The 24,658-nt window shown below is 35.1% G+C and overlaps 1 protein-coding gene across 1 annotated transcript in view; it reads left to right on the forward strand.

The window, feature by feature from the left end:
• The window catches only part of KDR (kinase insert domain receptor), a 51,402-nt gene extending 27,438 nt beyond the window's left edge, over window positions 1–23,964 (forward strand). The window contains exons 13-30 of the mRNA XM_053703962.1: window positions 253–597; window positions 1,026–1,172; window positions 1,959–2,090; window positions 3,534–3,640; window positions 4,045–4,180; window positions 5,110–5,214; window positions 6,096–6,209; window positions 7,519–7,607; window positions 8,132–8,288; window positions 10,929–11,020; window positions 13,246–13,368; window positions 13,465–13,576; window positions 15,309–15,408; window positions 15,498–15,603; window positions 16,422–16,567; window positions 18,651–18,744; window positions 18,840–18,925; window positions 20,234–23,964. Of these exons, the coding sequence (XP_053559937.1) occupies window positions 253–597; window positions 1,026–1,172; window positions 1,959–2,090; window positions 3,534–3,640; window positions 4,045–4,180; window positions 5,110–5,214; window positions 6,096–6,209; window positions 7,519–7,607; window positions 8,132–8,288; window positions 10,929–11,020; window positions 13,246–13,368; window positions 13,465–13,576; window positions 15,309–15,408; window positions 15,498–15,603; window positions 16,422–16,567; window positions 18,651–18,744; window positions 18,840–18,925; window positions 20,234–20,435 (2,393 nt within the window). The 3' untranslated portion in view covers window positions 20,436–23,964. The remainder of the gene's footprint in view (window positions 1–252; window positions 598–1,025; window positions 1,173–1,958; window positions 2,091–3,533; window positions 3,641–4,044; window positions 4,181–5,109; window positions 5,215–6,095; window positions 6,210–7,518; window positions 7,608–8,131; window positions 8,289–10,928; window positions 11,021–13,245; window positions 13,369–13,464; window positions 13,577–15,308; window positions 15,409–15,497; window positions 15,604–16,421; window positions 16,568–18,650; window positions 18,745–18,839; window positions 18,926–20,233) is intronic.
• The last annotated feature ends 694 nt before the right edge of the window (window positions 23,965–24,658 follow it).

Consider the following 24,658-nt stretch of genomic DNA (forward strand, 5'->3'; position numbering starts at 1 on the left):
AAATATACTGCTTATTTGAAATTCAGAGTAGGTGTTATTTCATTGTCTTTTTATTATACACCTGTTTATCATGCAATTCTATTGTATTGAGTGGTCCTTTAACTGATAAGTATTATTTTTTTTGTTAATCTTTTTTTCCATTACTTTATTTGCTGTAATTATAATTGAAGATGTTGATTAAGTTTATTATTTAGTAATTGTAATGAAGAAGTTACATGTTTTAGTAATAGAAAACCTTTTTGTTTTTTGTAGGAGGACTTGAAATTAACGTGCATCCTCAGCGCAAGCTAACTGAACAAGATAATGTGACCTTGAGATGCTCTGCTGATAGGTTTACCTATGAGCATTTGCTGTGGTACAAGCTAAGCCCCAGTACAATGGAAAAGCATCGTAGTGGTTGGCCAATGCCACTGTGCAGAAATTTGGATGCTATCACAAAGCTGAAGGCTACAAACTCAGAAATTGATGGGGATAATGTAACTTCAGATCTCCTCTTGCATAATGTGTCCTTAAATGAGCAGGGAAACTATGTATGTATGGCCCAGGACAAAAAAACCCAGAAGAGATACTGCTTGATCAAGCACATTACTATTCTAGGTAAGGAGCACGTTACATAGTTTGATAAAACTCTGTCTATTAAAGAATCATAAGCTTATTCTTTAGTTCTGGTAAATCATTTAAGCAGATTTTATATACCTTCTTTTTACACATTGTTTCCAGAGAGGACTGAAGTGTATTGGGTAGCAACACCTTATAACTCTCTGGCAGTTATAGGGTTTGAAATGCAAAAAAGTAATGTCTATGCGGAAAACAATATTATAAAAATAAGCATTACATCAGCATAATCTTATTTTAATGCATTTTTTTTTTTAAATTAAAGTATGATTGGTTGTATTTAGTGGCATTGAAAGGAATCCATAGCCTTTATACTGCATGTTAAAATATGTAAATTTGAAAAATTACCAAAGTCTACCTTATTTAGCAATACATTGTTTTTATTTGTGTTTTTTTTTTTCTATACACAGCACAAAAACTACCAAAAATTCTAAATGATTTGAAGAATCAAACTACAAATGTTAGTGAAACTGTGGAAGTGACGTGCCAAGCCACTGGGATTCCTGACCCACAAATCCTTTGGTTTAAAAATAATGACATTCTCATTGGAGACTCAGGTAAAGCTCTATTCGTAATTAATATGCTGGAGCAAGTCACCTTGGCGAATCTAAATCACAACAGTAGCACATATTAGCTGGCAATCAATTTATTAACTAGATTAACTTTTAAACAATTAAAAAAAAGCACATTGTAACCCCAAAAAGCATTTACTACCTATTCCTGTGACTTTCATAATCCACTTTTTATCTCACATGGTAGATATTAACCATACTACTGTGAATCCAACAAATGGATTAATGCTAATATAAAGTCCTTTGGGGTTCTGAAGGAATACCCCTTTTCCCATTGGCAATTTGGTTGTCCATCTCTGATGTAGAATTTAAGCTTGTAAAATCTGTACTGTGCACTTCCAATTCTTAGAATTGGAAAGCCCACAATTTTTGAAGAAAGAGAGTAAAAACTGTTTAATGTGACTGTAAGGTAGCTGTGTTATTATACAGACCTAGATAGACCTGCATACAGGATATTCTTTTATATATTATGTCTTATATCAATGTACAGTTGCAGAAATTTGAAAAACCATTGACTACACTTTGACCCTTGACCCTTAGTGCCCAATTTTCTAAAGCTCACTCCTTTGGTGAGATTATCTAAGAAGTATCATCAGTACTGTGAGTTCCCTCAAATAATTTTAGAAAGTCACACTTTAGCTTGGTAGCTGTTTAACTTGCTAAGTGGGGATCTGGGTGCAAAGGAGACCTAAAACAAAAAAATCATATCCATGCTAACTTTAACTATATGCACATATCTGCAAAGATAAACATATACTTTTTTTCTTTCAGGAATCATTTTAAAAGACCAGAATAGAACATTAAGCATACAAAGAGTCAGGAGACAAGATGAAGGCTTCTATTCCTGCAGGGCCTGCAATGACCTGGGATGCACTGTGGCTGAAATGTACTTTGCAGTAAACGGTGAGAATGTAATTAGTTAAATAAGGGGTTAAAAGATTAATGCAATCCTAATATTGGTGTAAAGTTTTAAAGGAAAATTTGAAAACATACTTACATGCATCATTTATTAGTGTTAATATTTGCATTTCTGGCCTTAGATAACTACGGGTCGATCACAATTCTTTAGAAAAATCAATCTAACAATTTTTTCCTACAAAATTCACTTTTAAAATTCTAAGCAGCTTTTTGTAGATAATTCATTTGAAAAGCTTTTCTAAAGTATTTTGATAGACTCCTATTTGTTTAATTCTGCAAATGAGATAAATTCATAAGTAAAGTTCTATTTGAGAGTTGCAAACCTTTTAATTTTACCTTTGAGTTTAACCCCTTTGCGAGGGATAAAAATATACTAAAAAGAGTAAGCAGGGGAAATATGAAAGACATCTTCATATATGACATGCTTATCAGATTCGTGCAGGGGTCAAGTCGAGCGGGAACACATGGGAACTTAGTTCCTGCACTATTTTTGCAGGAGGAACTAAGTTCCCTCTGGACAGAGAACAGAAATGCTTCAGTAAACAGTGCTGCTGCTGGTGGAAGGAGCTGGAGCACAGTTTGGTTAGAGGGATAGTGGGATCCTCTAGTAATGGGGCAGTAACACTTCCTATAATATGCTAAATGCAAGCCTGTCAGTGCTTCTGCTGTGTGATTACCATGCACTGTGTGGAACACATGGTGCTTACATTTCTGTCTGGGTTGCTCTGGGGTTATTTAACTCCCTTCAGCAGAAATAGGACTGTTGCACCTTAAATAAGTGAGACTCTGTGACAGAGGAGGATTCTCAGGCCCAAAGGCAACCATTCAACCATTCATTGAATTTAATTTGCTTTCATTAATGAAAGTGCATAGATTATATATATATATATATATATATATATATATATATATATATATACATATATATATATACAGTGTGTGTGTAAGTGTGTGTGTATATGTATATAAAACCATATTAATTGTGAGTGGTGGGTGGAAGTCTTGGTGAGTTCCCACACTTTTTTTGTAGGACTTGACCCCTGGATTTGTGCTTATCAGATTCATGGAAGAGTTATTTTTATAATAAGAGATTTATGTAGACTATATTTCTCTAAAATAACAAAATATACACATATTACATTTTGAATAAAGACACAGATAATTCTTAAGCAAGATGCATTTTAGTGAATGTTAACAGAACAAACTGACTTTTAATTTACTATAAATTTAACAAGGTTCAGATTTATGCATTTTTTTTAAATGTCAGAATTTCTTTAAAAATTTAGAGAATTCATATTTTTTAGTATTATCATAAAATGGGGGGGAAAGTCTAGTGTGTTCCTGCTGAGCTGCAGTGATTGTTGTACTCAATACATTTACAGCTGCTCAAAAACGTCAAACTGAAACATTCATTTATTTCTGATTTAGGCTCAGAAGAAAAAACAAACCTTGAGCTCATTATTCTGATTGGAACTGGGGTGATTGCACTGTTCTTTTGGTTGCTTCTTGTAATCATCCTGCGGACCGTAAAGAGGGTAATTAAACAATATTGTTACTGTCCATTTAGCATGTTCCATATCTGACAAATGAAATCTGACTAGCGGCCTTTTGTGTTTTTTCTCTCAATTGTGCTTACATCAACAGGCACATTTTTCTTTTCAATACCACAATAATTTTGCATGGGCTACTAAGGGTAATTTAATTTGTTTTTAATTGCAATTGCCATAAAAAAAAAACAAAAAAAAACATTCTTGGCTTCTTTTGCACATGGAGATTAATTATGATTCATGTGTGGGAAACGTGGGGAAGTGTAGACCTGGGTTATTATTAGAGTACTGGAACCCATTGGTGTCAAAACCTGGCAGAGATAATCCCATAGTATTCACAACCCCCCCAGTGGTTTATAAAACGTATGTGACCTGGACTATTATTTTTCCAGCCCAATGGAGGGGAACTAAAAACTGACTACTTGTCAATAATTATGGACCCTGGAGAAGTTCCAGTAGAAGAACTGTGTGAAAGACTGTTCTATGATGCCAACAAATGGGAGTTCCCAAGAGATCGTCTAAAGCTTGGTGAGTTTCAATCTGCACAATAAATATGATTTATTCTAAACTATGGTTGAGCATTTTATTATTTTTATGTTGCTTGCATTTAACTATGTATTTAACACCCCACTCCAAAAGGGGCAAACAAATAGTTGATGTCAGCTCCAGAGCAGCAATGTGCTACTGAGAGATAACTGAACACATCTGGTGAGCCAAGATAAGAGGCATTTGTGTGCCATGTAAATTATTAAAGGATTCTAAAAAATGAAGTCAATTTGTCCATAGAAGTAAATGGAAAATTCTCTTAAAGGGACTTTAAACAATAAAAAATGTCATGCATCTCCCTTTAATGATGGGTTTTTAATGCCGGTTTCGGAACAGAGTTGCTGCACATATGAAAACATATGTCTGCACTGGAATGTAGTAAAAGCGAGATTTCAATATGGCGGCTCCGTGACAAGAGAGGCTGGGAATAGTCTCAATACGATACTTATAAAATGTATTAAGTGTTTAAAGTCCCTTTAAAATAGCATGCTTTTACTGAACCATGAAAGTTTAATTTTTATTTTATGTCCCTTTTATAGTAACACATTTTATCTACACTTTGTAAAAATAAACCATCACTTAAAGGGACCCTAAAAACTAAATACATGCACCTCCCTCTAATCATGGATGTTGCCATTATGGAACTTAGGTTACACTGCAGGTATCTGAAGGAGAGTTGCTGCACATGTGCAAACAGGTCAGCACTAGAATGTAGTGAAAACTAGATTTCAACATGGCGGCACCCATGACTAGAGGGATGTGGAGACTAACTTCAATACTATGCTTATAAAATGTATTTAGTGTTTAATGACCCTTTAGAGACTTCCAAATATTAAGTATTATTTACATCAATGTATTTTTTTTTAAGTTTTAGCTTTGTTTATGGTAAACTTTGCATTTGTACATAACAGGAAAACCTTTAGGCCGTGGGGCTTTTGGACAAGTCATGGAAGCTGACGCATTTGGCATTGACACAACTGCTACTTGTAAGACTGTCGCAGTAAAAATGCTGAAAGGTAAATACAGACAAGTTTACCATAAATATGTATGTTTTTTCTCAAGATATGCAAGGGAGCATCATTTTATGCTCAGCTATAGCCCTATGGCCATATGAATTTTGCTAGGTATTAACTATCTCCCTACCAAGTGCCAAACACATTTGTTAAGTAGCTTTTGTAGTAGGTACAAGGAAGGGCTTGCTCGTTACAATAAAACCAGTGACACTGCTGCCACGTGGGAGCTTTAGGCTTTATTATAGGATAACTGAAATATTCTGCAAATTTGCAAATTATGGACACTCTAATGAGTGAAAAATTATTATCGCAATAAAGAATTAAAGTGATTATAAAGTTTAACAAATTAAAGCCCAGTATCTAAAAACACTCTTAAAAACAGGGGCACTTTAATTCATTAAACTTTACGACGCTTTTTTTTTTTTTTAAATACTTACTTTTAAATACTTACCGCCCTCATATTCTTCTGCATTTTGCAGAACGATGATAAATCCAGCTTCCTCCAATCGTTGTGTGCCCCAATTGGCACCCAGCTCGTGGGGTACAAAATGATTGGGGAAGCCTCATTCGTCATCCATATGCAAAATACAGAAGAAGATGCGGGCGGAGGATCGCTGGTCTATTTACAGTAACGAAATTGTAAGTATTGTGAAAAAAAAGTGTCATTGTAAAGTTTAATGAATTAAAGTGCCCTTGTTTTTAAGATTAATTTTAGATATCGGGCTTTAATTCCTTAAACTTTTCAATAACTTTAACATTAAAATAGATAAAAAAACATTTGACAGGTTTTTAAAGATTATATGTAACCTAAATAAAAATATTTTTATGGTGATGTTTACAACATTGTTTATTTTACCATATTTCACTTTTTATTTTGTTTATAGATGGGGCAACTTCAAGTGAGCATCTGGCATTAATGTCTGAGCTAAAAATACTCAGCCATATTGGTCACCACCTTAATGTTGTAAATTTACTTGGAGCGTGCACAAAACCAGGAGGTTTGTAAGCCCAATTGTATAAAAACATGTTATACTTTTGCTGATGGTGTGAACGTGTTTAGTTAACCCTTGGCTGCCTTGCAATATGTTTCTCTCTGCACTCCGCACACTAGAAATATTAAGCATGGAATGTTTAAGACAATGGGGCCTATTTAACAAAGGTCTGTTGGACCTGATCCGACAGTGCGGATCAGGTCTGACAGACCTTGCTGAATGCAGAGAGCAATACGCTCTCCGTATTCAGCATTGCACCAGCAGCTCTTGTGAGCTGCTAGTGCAACACCGCCCCCTGCAGATTTGCGGCCATGTCAATCAACCCGATCGGGTTAAATTGCGGCAATGTCTGTCCGCCTGCTCAGAGTAGACGGTCAGGTTATGGAGCAGCGGTCAGGTTATGGAGCGAGCCTGCAGAAACACGGGCCCTCAAGCTCCATCCGGAGCTTGATAAATGGGCCCCAATATCTCTGTTATATATTACAATCCAGTTTGAGAACATGACCTCTTGTTCTGGTGTTGCTCTTTGGTAAAAAAAAATGTCTTCATCCTCAGCAATATTAAATACCTTAATATACTTGAAGGTTTTTATAATATCACCTCTTTCCCTTCTCTTTATTAATTAAAAAATGTTAATGTTTAAAAAGATAGATAATCCCTTAACTACCCATTCCCAAGCTTTGCACAACCAACAGTGATATACTAATACACTTTATAACATTTAAACCTCTAAATTTCTGCCTGTTTCTAAGCCACTATAGACAGCCTCTTATCACATGTTTTTTTGTATTAGCTTTTCATAACAATAGACTGCTAGTTCATGTGGGCCATATAGATAACATTGTGCTCTCTCCCGTGGAGATGTGCAGGACAAAGCACTAACTGCCTAAAATGTTAATAAAGTTAATAGATAATAAATAAATAGCCCTGAGATAAGGGACAGTCTGCAGAGCCTTAGGTACAAGGTATTCGCAGAGGTAAAAAGTATATTTCTATAACAGTGTTGGTTATGCTAAACTGGGGAATGGGTAATAAAGGGATTAGCTATATTTTTAAACAATAACAATTTTGGATTAGACTGTCTATTTAAGTTCTTTGTAATTTTTAGTTTTTAGACAATGGTCCATTAAGTAGTCCTCATTTGTATAGTTTATATTCCCTCCTCTTTCTAGAAATATGGACCCCAGAACTGTTTGCAGCATTTAAGAAAATGTCTAGTCATCTATATAGTAGTATAAGCAGTTCATTTGTTTCTGCCAATAATACCTCTTAATTATGATATACAATCAATTTATAATTTACTCCTCCTTTGCAGGTCCGTTGATGGTGATTGTGGAATACTGCAGATTTGGAAATCTCTCTGCTTACCTAAGAAGCAAAAGGAGTGAATTTGTTTTATACAAGGTATCTAGTGTACACTTCATTAGTTTGGCATGACTGTCTTGGACAGGAACACCACTTGTTTACGTTCTAGCATCAATAGACTAAGACTGCTGTGTCACTGCACTGGCTTCTTCCTGTCTCCTGTGATGGATCTCACGGATAGGGAAGTGAAATGCTGTGAAAGAACACAATGCTAAGCAGCTTTTGTTCTTCACAAATGAGTTTGTAGCAAATTAGTTATATAATGATAATAAATTTGACTAAAAAGAGAACACACATTAGCTAAAGAAAAAACCTCTACCTTCTTGATGGTAAAGCAGCAACTAGACTGAGGCAGTGTGCGTTATGTGAGGCATTTCTTAGTGCTAACAAATTAAATGTTGTTAATTGTCCCCGTCCTAAATATTATCAAATACAAATCATATGACAAAACAGCACATCTTTTCTGATTCAGCTTCATTATAATCTACAGTTGTTTATGAGTGTATGTAAACATTGTTCATTTGTGCAGTAGCATTAATTATTTTTTCTTTTCCTTCTTGCAGACCAAATCTTCCCGTTACAGACACTGCAAACAACACTATGTGGGTGAAATTCCGGGGGATCTCAAGCGTCGTTTAGATAGCATCGCAAGTAGTCAGAGCTCAGCAAGTTCTGGGTTTGCAGAAGAGAAATCACTCAGTGATGTAGAAGAAGAAGAAGGTACAAACTTATTTATTCTTTATTAACTAACATAGAAATATGTTATGCTGGAATTCAATACTGGTCCACTGAAATTAGTGTACTCATGGAGTTTTTTTCTAGAGTTCTTATACCATAGTTCTTAAAGTGAAGGTCAATTTTCATCAATGAGTGCCCGGTTTTTAAAAATATTTTTAAAAACCGGGGCACTTTCATTGATGAAAATTTACATTGCACTGGATTTGTAGAAATACTTACCTTTTACTTCTGCAACGCCGGATAGCCGATCTCAGCCTCAGTTCCTCTGAACTGACGTCAGAAATGACAAAACCGGCTTCCTCCAATCATGGCTTGCACCCCAGAGCGTCCAGCTCGTGATACCCGGCTGTGATTGGAGGAAGCCAGTTTCGTCATTGCTGTGGTCTACAGCAGGAAGAAGAAGAAGGAGGATCGTCGATCCGGCTTTGCAGAAGTAAAAGGTAAGTATTTCTTCAAATCCAGTGCAATGTTAATTTTCATCAATGAAAGTGCCCCTGTTTTTAAAAGTATTTTTAAAAATAAAATTTGAAAATTGACCTTCACTTTAAATGTACAGTTTATTGTAAAATTGTTTTCCACTTAGTCTGTTCCCAGTGACTTGTTATACCAGCTGAAGAGTATAAAATATATGGCAAAGTGCGACCTTTAAAACCACAACCCATTAAAGTGGGCTGAGCTTGCATGGAAACAATTTCTTCTTATTTTATCAATTTCTGTGCACACAAATGCTTACTTATCTTATATCTGTCTGTATACCAAAGCCGTATACATAGAGAGAACAATTGAAAATTAACATTCTATTACTTATCTCTCCTAACATCCACTGAGAGTGTAATTTCTTCTGCTGGATATGTTTACACAGCTTTTCTATAGCCTATACGTAAAGGGATAGTTTACTCAAAAATGTTCTCCCCTTTAATTTGTTCCCAATGATCCACTTTACCTGCTGCAGTGTATTAAATGGTTTACAAGTATTTCCATTACCCTTATATTGGCATTTGAAATAATTTATTATGCCTGTGCTATCCCCACCCATCCTGAAAGTTTTTGGCCTCAAGGCCAAGCTGTGTTAACACAGCCAGTAGAAGAAATTACACTCACAGTGGGTTATAGAAGATATAATGTAATAAAATGTTAATTTTCCATTGTTTTCTCCAAGTATTGGTGATTGGTTTATGGACAAATATAAGATAAAGAAGCAAGTATATGTACACAATGTGATAAAGTAATGAGATCTGATTATACTTACAAGCTCAACCCATTTTATTAGTTGGGGCTTCAAAATACAAAATCAGCTAATTCACATACACAAATAAGCCTTAAAAAAAGCAAATCTCATACATTTTATACTCTGCAGCTGGTAAAAAAAGTAACTGGAAACACATTAAGGGAAAAACAATTTTATGGTATATTGTCCCTTTAAGCATTGCCATTTTGAGTTTAGGTGGGGATAACACAGGCACAATTTACTGTTTCAAATGCCAAATAAAGGTAAATTAGTTATTTGTGAAGAATTTATGACTCACACACTCGGCACTCTTTATGCAACCCAATAATACACAACCAGAGTTGGGGTAACAAAAGGCCGCAGCCCGCATTTATTAACACAAACAAGTGTTTACAAGTAAAACAACCACTTAACCAATGTGGTTACAAACCCTGGGGTGCCGCCCATCATCCACCACACGTGCCTTCCACTGGCTACTGCCAGGCACGCCCCCTTTTGTTAAACTCTCTCCCATCGTCCGATGAGGTACCATTTCAGCTTAAAACTCTCCTGATAAGGCCAGCACCCGCCCCAGCTGCGACAACCTCGAATCCTTAAAACAAAGGGAGGGAGGGAGCTTTTCCCGCTTCACAAGGAAAACTGCTGCTGGCTTCCGCCTCACTACCCACTTACCCTTTCCCCCAGCTCCTCCTCCCGTTAATCTGCTTGGCAACCCACTGCTATTGGCCTGCAGTGTGGTCATAAGCCCCTGCCCTCAATGTCATTCCTTCCGGGGCTCCTTATACAGTCCAACATGTAAACTATTTTTTTGGGAACAAATTAAAGGGGAGACAATTTTAGGGTACTCTGTCCCTTTAAAGATACTTTAAAGTTTTTGTTGTGTCATGTAAAAGGTGCCATTTTAAAATGTTTTATATGTTTTTGTAAAACAAATGTTTCTGTGTGGGATTTATCTTTTCATGCTAGAGGGCTATTTCATTGTCCACCATTATATCTATACAAGTTTATAAGCCAGTGAGCAATCTGTACCCAGGGATGAGCTGTGCACAAACACACACTTCCTGTTAGTTTTAAAAATAATTTAAGCTTCTTAAACTTTTACTACATGCTGAAATACTACACATTATCTTTTTTTAGCTTAATATTCTTTAAGTAAAAATACCATTTGTGTATGAAATAGTATTTTTAATATGCTAACCTGAGCAATGCATCCAAAGTGTATTTAAATACAAAATTGTAAATAAAACTAAGGAAGGATAGACTCCCATTGCAATTATATAATTTCTTGATCTAAAATAAGCTGCTTTTAATTGATTATGAGTTTTCAGATCCTGCTGTAAAACACTGTAATGTTTTTTTCAATTCATTATGTGACCTCATCTGTTGTTTTACAGTTTCTGAAGACAGGAATCCTTTATGTATGCAGGATTTGATCTCCTATAGCTTCCAGGTGGCACGAGGCATGGAGTATATGGCATCCCGTAAAGTAAGTTCTGAATAAGCATATTTATATGGAATAGAATTGTCATTGTGATTTGCACAAAATCTCTATATACATTTGGTGAGCAATACATTGATGTCTTCCACTTTAAAAATGTTAATATGGTAGGTGACATTCCAAAAAGAGTTAGAATAGTCAAATGTAACAACTTATTATATTATTTTATGTATACTGGAAAATAAATCCTTATCTGAGGAGATCAAATAAAATCAATAGAGAATAAGATGAACATATAAGTTATTATTATTCTCATTTATTTGTAAAACACCGCAAAATTCCGTAGTGCTGGGTACAGAGATAGGGGTATACAATGACAAGGATTTGTAATAAGATACAAAAACATAACAAACTAAACAAATCTAGTACTGGAGGAAGAGGGCTCTGCTCCGGAGAGCTTACAGTCTACAGTTTGAGGGTGCAGAGACATAAGGTTAGGGGTAGCTTGTCACAGGGATTTTAGTTTCAGCAGTGAGTCAAGGCAGTTAAAGATTTATTTTGGTTAGCATGAAAAACAGAGGAGAGATGGTAACGCCTCTCTCAATAGGTGGGTTTTCAAAGAGCGTCTCAATATATAAAAGATTGGAGACAGGTAGTATAAATCAGGGATTTGTGTGCTATCTTGATGAAAAAAGGGCATGTACAGTTTAAAGGGACACTGAACCCAAATTTGTTCTTTCGTGATTCAGATAGAGCATGCAATTTTAAGCAACTTTCTAATTTACTCCTATTATCAATTGTTCTTCATTTTCTTGCTATCTTTATTTGATAAAAAAGGCATCTAAGCTTTTTTTTGGTTCAAAATCTGGACAGCCCTTTTTATTGGTGGATGAATTTATCCACCAATCAGCAAGAACAACCTAGGTTGTTCACCAAAAATGAGCCAGCATTAAACTTTCATTCTTGCATTTCAAATAAAGATACCAAGAGAATGAAGAAAATTTAATAATAGGAGTAAATTAGAAAGTTGCTTAAAATCTCTATCTGAATCACAAAAGAAAACATTTCGGTTCAGTGTATCTTTAACCTTGCAATCATTACAGCTCTCAGTGTAACGCTTGTGGGATACTCCTCTATCAGACCAAACTCGGCCAGTAGTCTTGTTATCTCGGCGTTGAGCCGGAATGATAGGGAATATCCCAGAGCAGAGAAAGTTAGCAAGATGAGGAAGGCGGCACTCACCACAGGCAGGACAGTCCCCAGAGACAACAGCAGAGCAGTCCAAGGATGAACCACTAGAATGGTCAGACAGGGTTTGGCAACAGCAAAGCAGTCCAAGGATAAACCACTAGAATGGTCAGGCAGGCAGGGTTTGGCAACAGCAAAGCAGTCCAAGGATAAGCCACTAGAATGGTAAGGCAGACAGGGTTTGGCAACAGCAAAGCAGTCCAAGGATAAAAACACTAGAATGGTCAAGCAGGCAGGGTTTGGCAACAGCAAAGCAGTCCAAGGATAAACCACTAGAATGGTAAGGCAGGCAGGGTTTGGCAACAGTTAAGCAGTCCAGCAGATTGTGGATTAAGGCAGGTAGAGTAGTCAGACAGGCAGGTTCAGCAACAGTAATCAATCCAGCAGTTTAAGGGTTAAGGCAGTTAGAGTAGTCAGACAGGCAGATTCAGCAACAGTAATCAATCCAGCAGTTTAAGGGTTAAGGCAGGTAGAGTAGTCAGACAGGCAGGTTCAGCAACAGTAATCAGGCACTTAGAAAGAACGATCTATCACACCCAGGAGTATGAAAAGTAACACCTATACTTGGGCAGTGACAGATTGTTTGGGGAAGTTTAAATAGGCGCAGGATTCGCACCACTGAGGTCTGACCGGCATCAGGAGCATGTGGCGATGACGTCAGCTCCGCACGCATCTGAGCCGACACTGCCCCTGGCAACGAGCAGGGAAGGAGACGCCGCGCCCCTAGCAACGGCTAGAGCAGTGCGGCGTGACACTCAGTCAGGAACCCCTGGTCATTGGCCCATTTGACTTATTGGCTCACTCGCTGTTTCTTGTTCAGGAGCTGCAATGCTTGTGGCTTTCGTGTGGTTCTTTATTTTTAACTCTTTTTGGAGTTAATCACATAGTTAGTGTTGGTAAAACAAAAATGTAATATTCTTAACAAATTAGAGCACACGCTTTTTTTTGTTATCAGAATGTCAGTGTCTTAAGCACTGATTAACTCACTTGTACTCACAGAGCGATGTCTAACTTTTTTCCCCCAGTGCATCCACAGGGATTTGGCAGCTCGAAATATACTTTTGGCTGAAAATAATGTGGTCAAAATCTGTGACTTTGGTTTGGCAAGAGACGTGTACAAAGACCCTGATTATGTCCGTAAGGGAGATGTAAGTAACTGCAGTCTTATTAGTCTGACAGTTCCTATTGTACTACCTATTATATTATGCATTTTTTATGCTTACTTAAATATTTATCTCTTATAGGCTAGACTTCCTCTTAAATGGATGGCACCAGAAACTATTTTCGATAGAATATATACAACTCAAAGTGATGTGTGGTCTTTTGGAGTTCTTCTTTGGGAAATATTTTCATTAGGTGAGTATTTTTCTCAACGTAGTTATAGTAAATTTGTCAAAACTTAAATAATGGACTTAGAAAATTGTAAACTAGAGGAAAAGTTTTAAACAGTTAAGATAATAATTATTTTATTCTTCAACCCAAATTTATAAGGACTTAGGCCCCGATTCTAAAAAGATCCCCTGGCTGGTGAGATTCTATATTAATACTAGCCAGCCCTTCCATTTCCCTGGTGGAAAACATAAAGCCACTTTTTACTGTGAAAACAGGGTGTCTTGCTAAGGGGCGTATACTGCATTTTCATATGGGAAGGAGATGCATAAAAGGGCACAATAAAATTTGTAATTTTAAAATCATAAAAAACGAATAACTGGACCATTCACACAAAAATATGCAGGAACATTTTTTTCTGTAAACATTTCCACACTAAGATCTCACTATTTTTTCTTGTAAGTTAAAAAGTGCAGAGTTTTTACCAAAATACTCAAAACACTAGTTATTCTGAAAGGAAAACCTTTGCATATGTAAACTACAGCAAATTTAAAGGGATAGGAAAGTCAAAATTACATTTGCAGGATTCAGATAGAGGATGTGATTTTAATACACTTTTAAATTCACTTCTATTTTCAAATGTGCTTCATTCTCTTGCTATCCCTTGTTGAAAAAGAATATGCATATATGCTACAATAGTGTAAGCTAGCTGCTGATTGGTGCCTGCCCACATTTGTATCTTGTGATTGGCTAACTAGATATGTTCAGCTAGCTGCCAGTAGTGCAATGCTGTTTCTTAAAGGGACACTGACCCCACATTTTTTTCTTTCGTGATTCAGAGAGTATGCAATGTTAAACAACTTTCTAATTTACTCCTATTATCAATTTTTCTTTGTTCTCTTGCTATCTTTATTTGAAAAAGCTAAGGAGCCAGCCAATTTTTGGTTCAGACCTCTGGACAGCACCTGTTTATTGGTGTGTGGATTTAACCACCAATCAGCAAGAACAACCCAAGTGGTTCACTAAAAATGGTCCGTCATCTAAACTTACAGTCTTGCTTTTCAAATAAAGATACCAAGAGAATAAATAAAATATGATAATAGAAGTAAATTAGAAAGTTGCTAAAAATTGCATGCTCTATCTGAATGACAAAAGAAAAAAATTGAGTTCAATATCCCTTTAATCAAAGGATAACAAGATAATGAAGCAAATTTGATAACAGAAGTAAATTGCAAAGTTGTTTAAAATTGTATGTTCTATACAAATCATGAAAGAAAATGTTGGGGTTTCCTGTCCCTTTAAGGTACAGTGCACTGAAAACAGCATAATTTGATTTTCATTAAGCTTAATTTTCATGTTTTAAAACACTCAGATTTCCCCCTCTGTACTTTGCCCTCCATTGCGAACTTTTACATAGCAGAGCGCTCTCATAATTTGTATGGGAGACATCTCGCCACTTCCAGGGACAACCCCCTTTTCTTTTAAATAGAATTCCATAAGTGCTGCCCCTGTGAGTGTTGGCGTGGAAAACCATGTTTTGACCGGCAAATGTTTTAGAATCGGGGCCTGAGTATGAGAATATCTAAAATAAATTTTAAATACTTTAAATTTAAATTTTAATGGCTAAAAAAAAGCAAAGAATACATTTAAACATAAAGTTGGAAAACTTTATATCAAACGTTGGTCTTTATACTCATACTGTCCGTCAATCGATCATGAATAAAGCATCTTCATTGTTCTCTCATTCCTATCATTATAGGAGCATCCCCATATCCAGGAGTGCAGATTGATGAAGAGTTTTGCAGACGATTAAAGGAAGGCACAAGAATGAGGGCACCAGATTATGCAACAGTTGAGATGTAAGAGAATTGCTACAGTGCATCATGGGGATGATAACATCATATTTAATATTATAGGTTTCTTATAGCCATATGGTTTTATCTTGCAGATATCAGACAATGCTGGATTGCTGGCATGGAGATCCTATACTAAGACCTGTCTTTTCTGAGCTAGTGGAACATTTAGGAAATATCTTGCAGGCAAATGTGCAACAGGTGAATATAATTAGTATTATTTATTTTTTATTTTAAACATTTAGTTATAATTGTTTGGAATATGTACACATGTAGATTAAAACGTTAGAAAATAAAGGGAGATTCAACTAAAAATTAAATCCTCATGAAATAGTTGATCATGCATAGTGAAAACATTATGCAGTGTACATTAACCATTTATTTTGTCCACTTTTTTTTTATTTTGTCCACTATTTCATTTTTAATATAAGCTATACAAATTGTAATTTTGTTTTTTACTGCCCATATAAAAGCTTAAGGGCCAATCTACTCCAGACTATTGTTTAAAAAGATAGATAATCTCTTTATTACCCATTCCCCAGTTTTGCACAACCAACATGGTTGTATTAATATACTTTTTACCTCTGTGATTACCTTGTATCTAAACCTCTACAGACTGCCCCCTTATCTCAGACAGACTTGCATTTTAGCCAATCAGTGCTGAGTCATAAATAACTCCTGATAAATAACAGTGATATATATATATATATGGCACACATGAACTAACACTGTCTAGCTGTGAAAAACTGAGATAAGAGGCGACCTTCAAGGACTTAGAAATTTGCATATGAGCCTACCTAGGTTTAGCTTTCTCCACAACAATGGAGATAAGACACCTATATTAAAGATGCTCTTCATGGGTAGTGTCATTGGGCTCTTAATTCAAGTTAAAAATCTCATAAAACATTTTGTATGGAGATCTTTGCAATGTGGTGCTTATTGTGGACATATACAGTGCAAATGTGAAATCTGCCTTTGATATCAGCTAGATATTTGATGTGAAACTTTGGTTATTTTAGGATGGTAAAGACTACATTCCAATTATGGTGTCTTTGAACATTGAAGAAGATTCTGGACTCTCTTTACCGACCTCACCTGTTTCCTGTAAGGAGGAAGAGGAAATATGTGATGCAAAATTCCAGTATGATAACACAGCTGGAATACGGTACTGACCTATTTGTAGTATACAGGACATCAGCTGCAAAGCTTTTGTTTATAATCTGACATTCTGAAATGTATTGTTGAAGGTTGAAAGATTATATTTTTGAGCTTTTTCTGTATTTTAAAATACAATTTGGCATTTATTCATCTCAATTTGGAAATAGCCCACTTACTATAGAATGAAATTGAAAAAGTTCAGCAGCATTTGAATAGGATACATTTGCTGCCAAATAACAATAAGAGTAAAGAAAAAGAGAAAATAATACACACTTCTCAAATATCCTGTTAGATCTATGCTACATTAAAGGGATATGAAACCCAAAAAAATATGTTGTGTGATTCAGACAGAGGGGCCCATTTATCAAGCTCCGGATGAGGGCCCGTGTTTCTGGCGAGCCTGCCTAAAGACCGTTGCTCCATAACCCTGTCCGCCTGCTCTGAGCAGAAAATTAACCTGATCGAGTATGATCAGGTTGATTGACACCTCCCTGCTGGTGGCCAATTGGCAGCGAATCTGCAGGGGGCGGCGTTGCCCCAACAGCTCACAAGAGCTGCTGGTGCAATGCTGAATATGGAGAGCGTATTGCTCTCCGCATTCAGCGAGGTCTGTCGGACCTGATCCACACTGTCAGATCAGTTCCGCCAGACCTTTGATAAATATCCCCCAGAGCATCCAATTTTACTTTTATTATCAAATTTGCTTTGTTCCCATTGTGTTGTTTGTTGAAGACATACCTAGTAGGTGTCTGGAGCACTACATGACAGAAAATAGTTCTGCCATCTAGTGCTATTTCAAATGGATAACATTCTATCAACACTGCTGCCATATAGTGCTCTAGACACGTGCACACTCCTGAGCTTACATCCCTGATTTTTAACAAAAGATACCAAGCGAGCTAAGAAAATTTGATAAAAGTCATTTAAAATTCCATGCTAAATCTGAGTCATGAAAGAAACATTGGGGGTTTCATGTCCCTTTAGTAAGGGGTTCACTAACAGTTTAGGAAAAACGAAATAATTTTATTCTTCACAAACGTATATCCAAAATGTATTAAAAAAAGAAAAACTACAGACCGGGGCTGCTGCCTAATATCTTTTAACAATAAAAAATAAAGTTTTATTGACAAAATGAAAAGGTCATATTTACTTGACTAATAATTTCCTGGCTTCTGTATATCCATGAATCCCATGTTCTCATTTAGTTTCCCGTAAGGTATAAATGTTCATTAGTAGCATTGTTATTAAGTTGTTGATATGGTTTAGGGAATTGAGCAAATAAATTTGTAAGATTTGAATAATAAAGTAACATTTCTTCTAAAAGGGATTCCTAGAAATAAGGTGACAATAAGCGTCCAATTCATTTGTCATTCCTGTAAAATAGGATTTTTGAACTTTTGCTAAAACGGTTTTGTTTTTGCTTGAAAACCAACATATATTACGTCTCTGCTTACTATATAAGTCTGCCTGTTTGCCCTAATTCATTAAATGTAATGTACAGTACAGGGGTCCTACTTACTAAATGGCTGGTGAAAGTAAAGGAAGATTAAAGGGACATGGAACCCAACATTTTTATTTCATTATTCAGATAGAGAATACAATTTTAAGCGAAAATCCAATTTACTTCTATTATCTAATTTGCTTAATTCTTTAGATATTCTATGTTGAAGAAATAGAAATGCACATGGGTGAGCCAATCACACAAGGCATCTATGTGCAGCCACCAATCAGCAGCTACTAAGCCTATTTAGTTATGCTTTTGAGCAAAGGATATCAAGAGATTGAAGCAAATTAGATAAAAGACGTAAATTGGAAAGTTGTTCAAAATGGCATGCTCTCTCTTAATCATGAAAGAAAAAATTTGGGGTTAGTGTCCCTTTAAGCATTGACATAACTCCAGAAATATTTTAAAATGTTTAAGCTATACCTCTCTCTCTGTCTTTTTCATATAAAACATATAAACTATAATTAATCTACATGTATAGCTTTCAGAGCCATCTTGTTTACTGTCCAAGGTTAATGCACTATGAGTATATTAGTAGATGGTGCATGTATAGTAAGTGTCTAAAAATATTTTGTTTTTTAAACAGGAAACTTCAAAACAATAAGAGAAAAAGCCGACCAGTTAGTGTCAAGACATTTGAGGATATTCCTGTAGAACCTACAATGAATATAGTCCAGGATGTAAGCTAACACCTTATTAACTTTATTTCATGTAAAACATTTATTATGACATATTCAGCTTTGTTAACCAGTGTTTTTTTTCTTTGCTATTTTAGGACAACCAGACAGACAGTGGAATGGTTCTTGCATCAGAAGAACTTAAGACACTGGATACAAAAACAGAACAAGCCCAGTTTTTTAGGTAAATTTAATGATCTGATTTGTATATTTGAAACATTAAATGGACTCAAAGGCCATAAGTTGGAACTAAAAAGTCAAAATATGTTTTCTCTATGTGCGTTTACAATAAGCCCTACTAGATGATAGAAGGCGCACGTTGGGCTTATTCCCACTTAGTGCTCAGATGGTTCAGTTTGAAGAGAGGGGTGGACTGTGGCGGAATAATAATAATTAGATAGTTTTGATGGGAAATCTAGATGAGAAATGATTAAATACACATACACAAGAGAGTTTAGATATTTCTGGACTGTAACTGACTTATATTAAATCTTTATGTAGTTAATCAACTGATTTGTACCTATAGTAATTGTGAGCTATGTTTGTACTTTAGCTTGTTTCTCTGTTGTTTCCTAAAGTACTACTGGTCACATCAGGACTCTAAAGACTTTTGTGTTGCTGTTACTTCTGTACAGGATGAACTACTAAAATGTTGTTGCATACTCCAGATTGTATCCTGTGATTAGTTAAATGTGTTAACCTTTTATATTGTCCTTTGTTGTATTGTATTTGTATATGAGTCTCAGTAAGTGTTTAAAAAAAAAAATAAGATAACAGTGTTCGTAACAAAATAAACAACTAAAACAAGAGGGTTATGATTTGACTTTCCAGGGTTGCAGGTTCTTTCATGAACCTCTGTATACAAAGGGCAGGTGATATATGGAATAATCAGAATAAACTTCCTGTAAAAAGTTGTGGTGAAAACAGCAAGGGAATTAAAACGTTTGGGAATGTTTAAGGTTATCCTATTGATTAATCAACCTAAGTTTTAGGAATAGAGGATGGGTATTGTAATTGTATCCGTTGTCCAAATCTATTTGTATGTTTTAATAAAAAATGTCAGCTTTGTGTTATTATTTTAAGGGACATTCTACAGCAATAATAAAATGCTCTAATTTGTTAGAGGATATTATTATACAATTGCATGTCTCTGACTTTTTAAATTTCTGTAAAGGGGTTAAACGCATAGTTAAAGTTGTACTCCCAGTCAGATTGCATTGCAGCTCCTGAGAATGGCATTGCCAGTGAGCCAATCAGGAGCAGGTTTTGCAAACCAATATTAAACTGTACCATGCTCAGGAATGGCATGGCTAGTGTGCAACTTTTTTACGTGTTTGTTATTTGAAGAGAGTATATACATAGTGAAAAATTAGTCTTTTTTAAATTAAAACCTTTAGTAGATTTGAGTAATTTATTATCAAACTATAACCTTTTGTTTAACTTACTGTGTTATGCCTAACAAGATTAAACAAATATTGTTTTTATTCCTCAGTTTGTTGGTGGCCAGTAAAAGCAAGGAGTCCGTTACATCAGGATCTTCTAACCAAACCAACCAGTCTGGGTACCATTCAGATGACACTGAAATGACTACAGATTCCACTGAAGAGACACAACTTCTCCAGAAGGCCAACTCATCATTCTACGTAGACAAGATTCCACATGAAACAGTTGTGATGTTGAATACATCTGTTTAGACAAATTGATAAAACCAATGTTGCCTTACGTTACAGAAACTCATGTGACTCCAAGACTTTATAAGATTGTAATTAATGTACAAATTAGATAATCCAGAAAACTACAAAAGTAAATGTGTGTAGTTCTCTGTCATGGGAAACATCACTAGCCAGTGGAGACACTCACATGCTAAACAGATTGGAAATACATCATTACAGCTAAATTCATGGCATTGCCTTCAAAAGTATTTCAAAACATATCTAGTTGCTATGACTAACAACAGGGTATGGATGCTTTATGAGCCTTATTTTATATATTGACACTGAGTGTCTAGAATGTTAACTTCTTCATCGCTAGGAGGACAAGAAGTGTGTTCATGTTTCTTCCATGAGGTTATAAGGAAACACTAATTAAGATATCAGCATTTTAATTCACCATTGTCCGTGAGTTTCAATGGAAAAAATTAATGGTAACAACAAAACCTGCACTGCGTTTTAACACATTTTTATTTTTATTGTGGTTATTTTTCATAAACGGACCAACCAGCTAATGTAAATATTGTAATCAGTACATATTCTAGCATTCAGTATTTATTTAGTAGTGTTTAGAAATTGTTTTATGTGTATATACTAAGTCATCATTCCATATATAGGTTTTATTATGTATTAATGTATTTTCTACATATAAGAACTTCACATGTATTGCGGTAGGCAGTCTAGATGTATACTGTAAAATGGGAGAGTTTTCTGTGCTCTAAAACTGCACTAAATCTCTTAAAACTATCAGTATTATAAATATTATAAATAGGGTATAAGATGTAAAATAAAAAAGCAATACGTTTTACTTTCTGCAGCATTACCAACTGGAGAATTAGATACAGATTTAGAGTTTACAGCACTATTGGCACCTTAATTAATACACAGAATCCTTCCTTTTTGTACCATTGTGTACCATTGTGTTTGCTACAAATATGTCTCTGGCCACCAGTTGGACACTGTAGTAATTTCAACCTACTTGGGCCCAATCACTTCACCACTACTAGTGCATTCACTATTGTCTTCCAAAAATTTATATGTGAATGAGGATCTAAATAGACTGTATATTCCCTGCACTGAGCAGCCCGATGTAAAAAAATCAGACTGTAAAAATTATACATTTTATTGGAAGTTTTGTTATGGGAGACAGCTCCTCTGACCTAATGACAAATCTGTCATTATATGTAGTACACACAGGAAATTATTTATACTCAAACTTCATTAAATAATTGGATTTTATTATATATTCAAGTGTATTGCTTTATCATAATAGGATGGTGCCGGGGTATATCATACTGATTAATATAGTGTTAAGAGACCTTATGTAGGTTTCACTTATGTCTATAAATTACATTTGTAGGTTTCTTATATTGGATGTTCTATTGACACATAGGGGCATATGTATCAAGCTCTGAATGGAGCTTGATGCCCCGTGTTTCTGGAGAGCCTGCAGACTCGCCAGAAACAGCAGTTATGAAGCAGCGGTCACAAAGACCGCAGCTCCATAACCTGTCCGCCTGCTCTGAGCAGGAGGACAGACATCGCCGGAAATCAGGTTGATTAACACCCCCCCCAGGGGGCAGCTTTGCACCAGCAGCTCTTGTGAGCTTCTGGTGCAATGCTGAATACGGCGAGCGTATTGCTCGCCGCATTCAGCGATGTCTGTCGGACCTGATCCGCACTGTCGGATCAGGTCCGACAGACATTGATAACTAGAGGCCTAAATGTGCTTGCTATAGTGAGTGTAATATGCTGTTCTATGTTAATTTCTCTCCTTGGTACATTTAAGTTAGGAGTAAACAGAATATTGAAAAGTTGCACTTGCTGCCAATGGTAATTAAAGAATCCCACAAGCACAAACATGCATATACATGAAGAGATTCACTTCTAGCATTGATAGAGTGCCTCTGGTATGTGTACTAGGGATGGGCGAATGTTTCGCAACATTCGAAAAACGGCAAGAATTTTAACACATTCGTTCGTTCAAATCGAATTTCGAATGTATACATAACAATCTAACATTCGATTTTCGAATGTTCGGTTTCGAATTTGATGATTACATTCGAAAATATTCTTTTAGAAAAATTCGAATTTAGATTGTAATAGTATTTCTAATGCTTTTTCTTTAAATGTAATATTCGAATTATGCAATATTCTATATAGAAACATTCGAAATTATATATTTGTAACTATTATGTATCAGTTTACTAGATTCCCGCCCTATCACATGAACTATTGAACTTCTGAATAGTATTTGTTAAATAGAATGTTAAATTCGAAATTTCGAATGTGGACATTCGATATAATTATAAACATTCGAATTTGAAAGTGACATTCGAAAACTGTAAATAACATTCGATTATAGAATTTTTAAGAATATTCGTTCTTATCAACATTCGGATTTATAATTCGAATTTCAGTAATAACATTCGTTCTACATTCGAAATTAGAAAATTTACACATTCGCCCATCCCTAATGTGTACCCAGGAATGTGCATTTGTTCCTTAGATATAAGAAAGACAATAGGTGTCACATGCTTTATGTTAACCACCATCTGCCTAACACTCCATGAATCAGTTTGGTTCTGATCAATTAATTTTTTTAACTGTGCTAGGGATAACATAAATGATCTTATTGATTATGTGAAATATGCAAAGTTGTTCCATTGGTTACATGCTGTTTTACAACATCAAAAAAACATAGAGTTCCTGAAAAGCCATATTTTAAGTAATATATTTAGTTCTTGTAGTGTATCTTGTATGTGAAAAGCAACAAAAAAAAAGGTTCTGTATATTTATGGTCCATTTTAATGGAAGCAAATGTAATATATAAATATTTATAAATAGTTGAGTTTTTATATGTAAATAAAAGATACTATTTGATACTAGTACAATTGTTTTATTATCTTGAATAGTTTTTATCAATTAAAATATCTGCCTTTTCAATTAAAAGTATTTTTTATTATAAAAAAAATATACTGAATGAATGTATTTTTTTTTATTTAGTTTTCTAAAAAAGTGAATTCTTAGTATTTGATTATGTCTCTCCAAACTTGCATGATTTAGATAGAGCTAATTTTAAGACACTTTTAAATTCATTTCTATTTTCAAATGTGCTTCGTTCTCTTAGTCTCCCTTGATGAAAAATAATACACACATATCCTACACTAGAGGGAGATAGCTGCTGATTGGTGCATGCATACATTTGTCTCTTGTGATTGGCTAACTAGATGTGTTCGGCTAGCTACCTGTAGTGCAATGCTGTTCCTTCAGCAAAGGATAACAAGAGAATGAAGCAAATTTGATAATACAACTTGTATGTTCTATCAAAATCATAAAAGAAAATGTTGGGGTTTTCTGCCCCTGAAGTCTTAGATAAGCTATTTAGCAAATGTATTAGGTAGATAATATGTGTTTTAAAATATTTGTACTGTTAAACTACTATAATTTGTATTACTGTATTATGTAAAATAGTTTGTATTCCAATATTAAAGAGAAATTATTTTTGCAAAAATGTATGGCATATTTTATATTTGTTACATTTCTTTTTAAAGTGTCACATTGAGTATGAAATGCATTACAATTAGCCAAGCAAGCTGATGTAGAAATTATGTCTTTCTCTTAAGAACGTACAGTCTAAAGATAATAGAATCATATAAATAGTTGGGGACTAACCAATGTCCATTTGATAGTTAAAACTAATTTAAATGCTTTGTACCTTGACCAGAGTTGGTAGAACTGAATTCAAGCCTTATTTCACACTTTTTTAAGGATATGAAACCAAAAAAGTTTTCTTTCATGATTCAGATAGAGCATGAGATTTTAATCAACTTTCTCATTTACTTCTATTATTCATTTTACGTTGTTCTTTTGGTAGCTTTTGTTGAAAAGCAGGGACATATGCTTAGGAGCCGGCCCATTTCTAGATCACTATATTGAAGCCGTTTTGCAAGAATTGTATCCATTTGCAAGAGATGGCAGCACTATTCCCTGCCATGTAGTCAGATGCCTACCTAGGTATCTCTTCAACACAGAATATCATTGGAATGAAGGAAATTCGATAATAGAAGTAAATTGGATTTTTTTTTAAATAGTATACTCTGTTTCAATCACAAAAGAAAATATTTGGGTTTCATATCCCTTTAATTTATACTCGCTACACTAAAAAATGGATTCTGAAAAAAGGACATATATAGCATAATGATTAA

The sequence above is a fragment of the Bombina bombina genome, chromosome 2, assembly GCF_027579735.1.
Source record: "Bombina bombina isolate aBomBom1 chromosome 2, aBomBom1.pri, whole genome shotgun sequence".
NCBI classification, from domain to species: domain Eukaryota; kingdom Metazoa; phylum Chordata; class Amphibia; order Anura; family Bombinatoridae; genus Bombina; species Bombina bombina.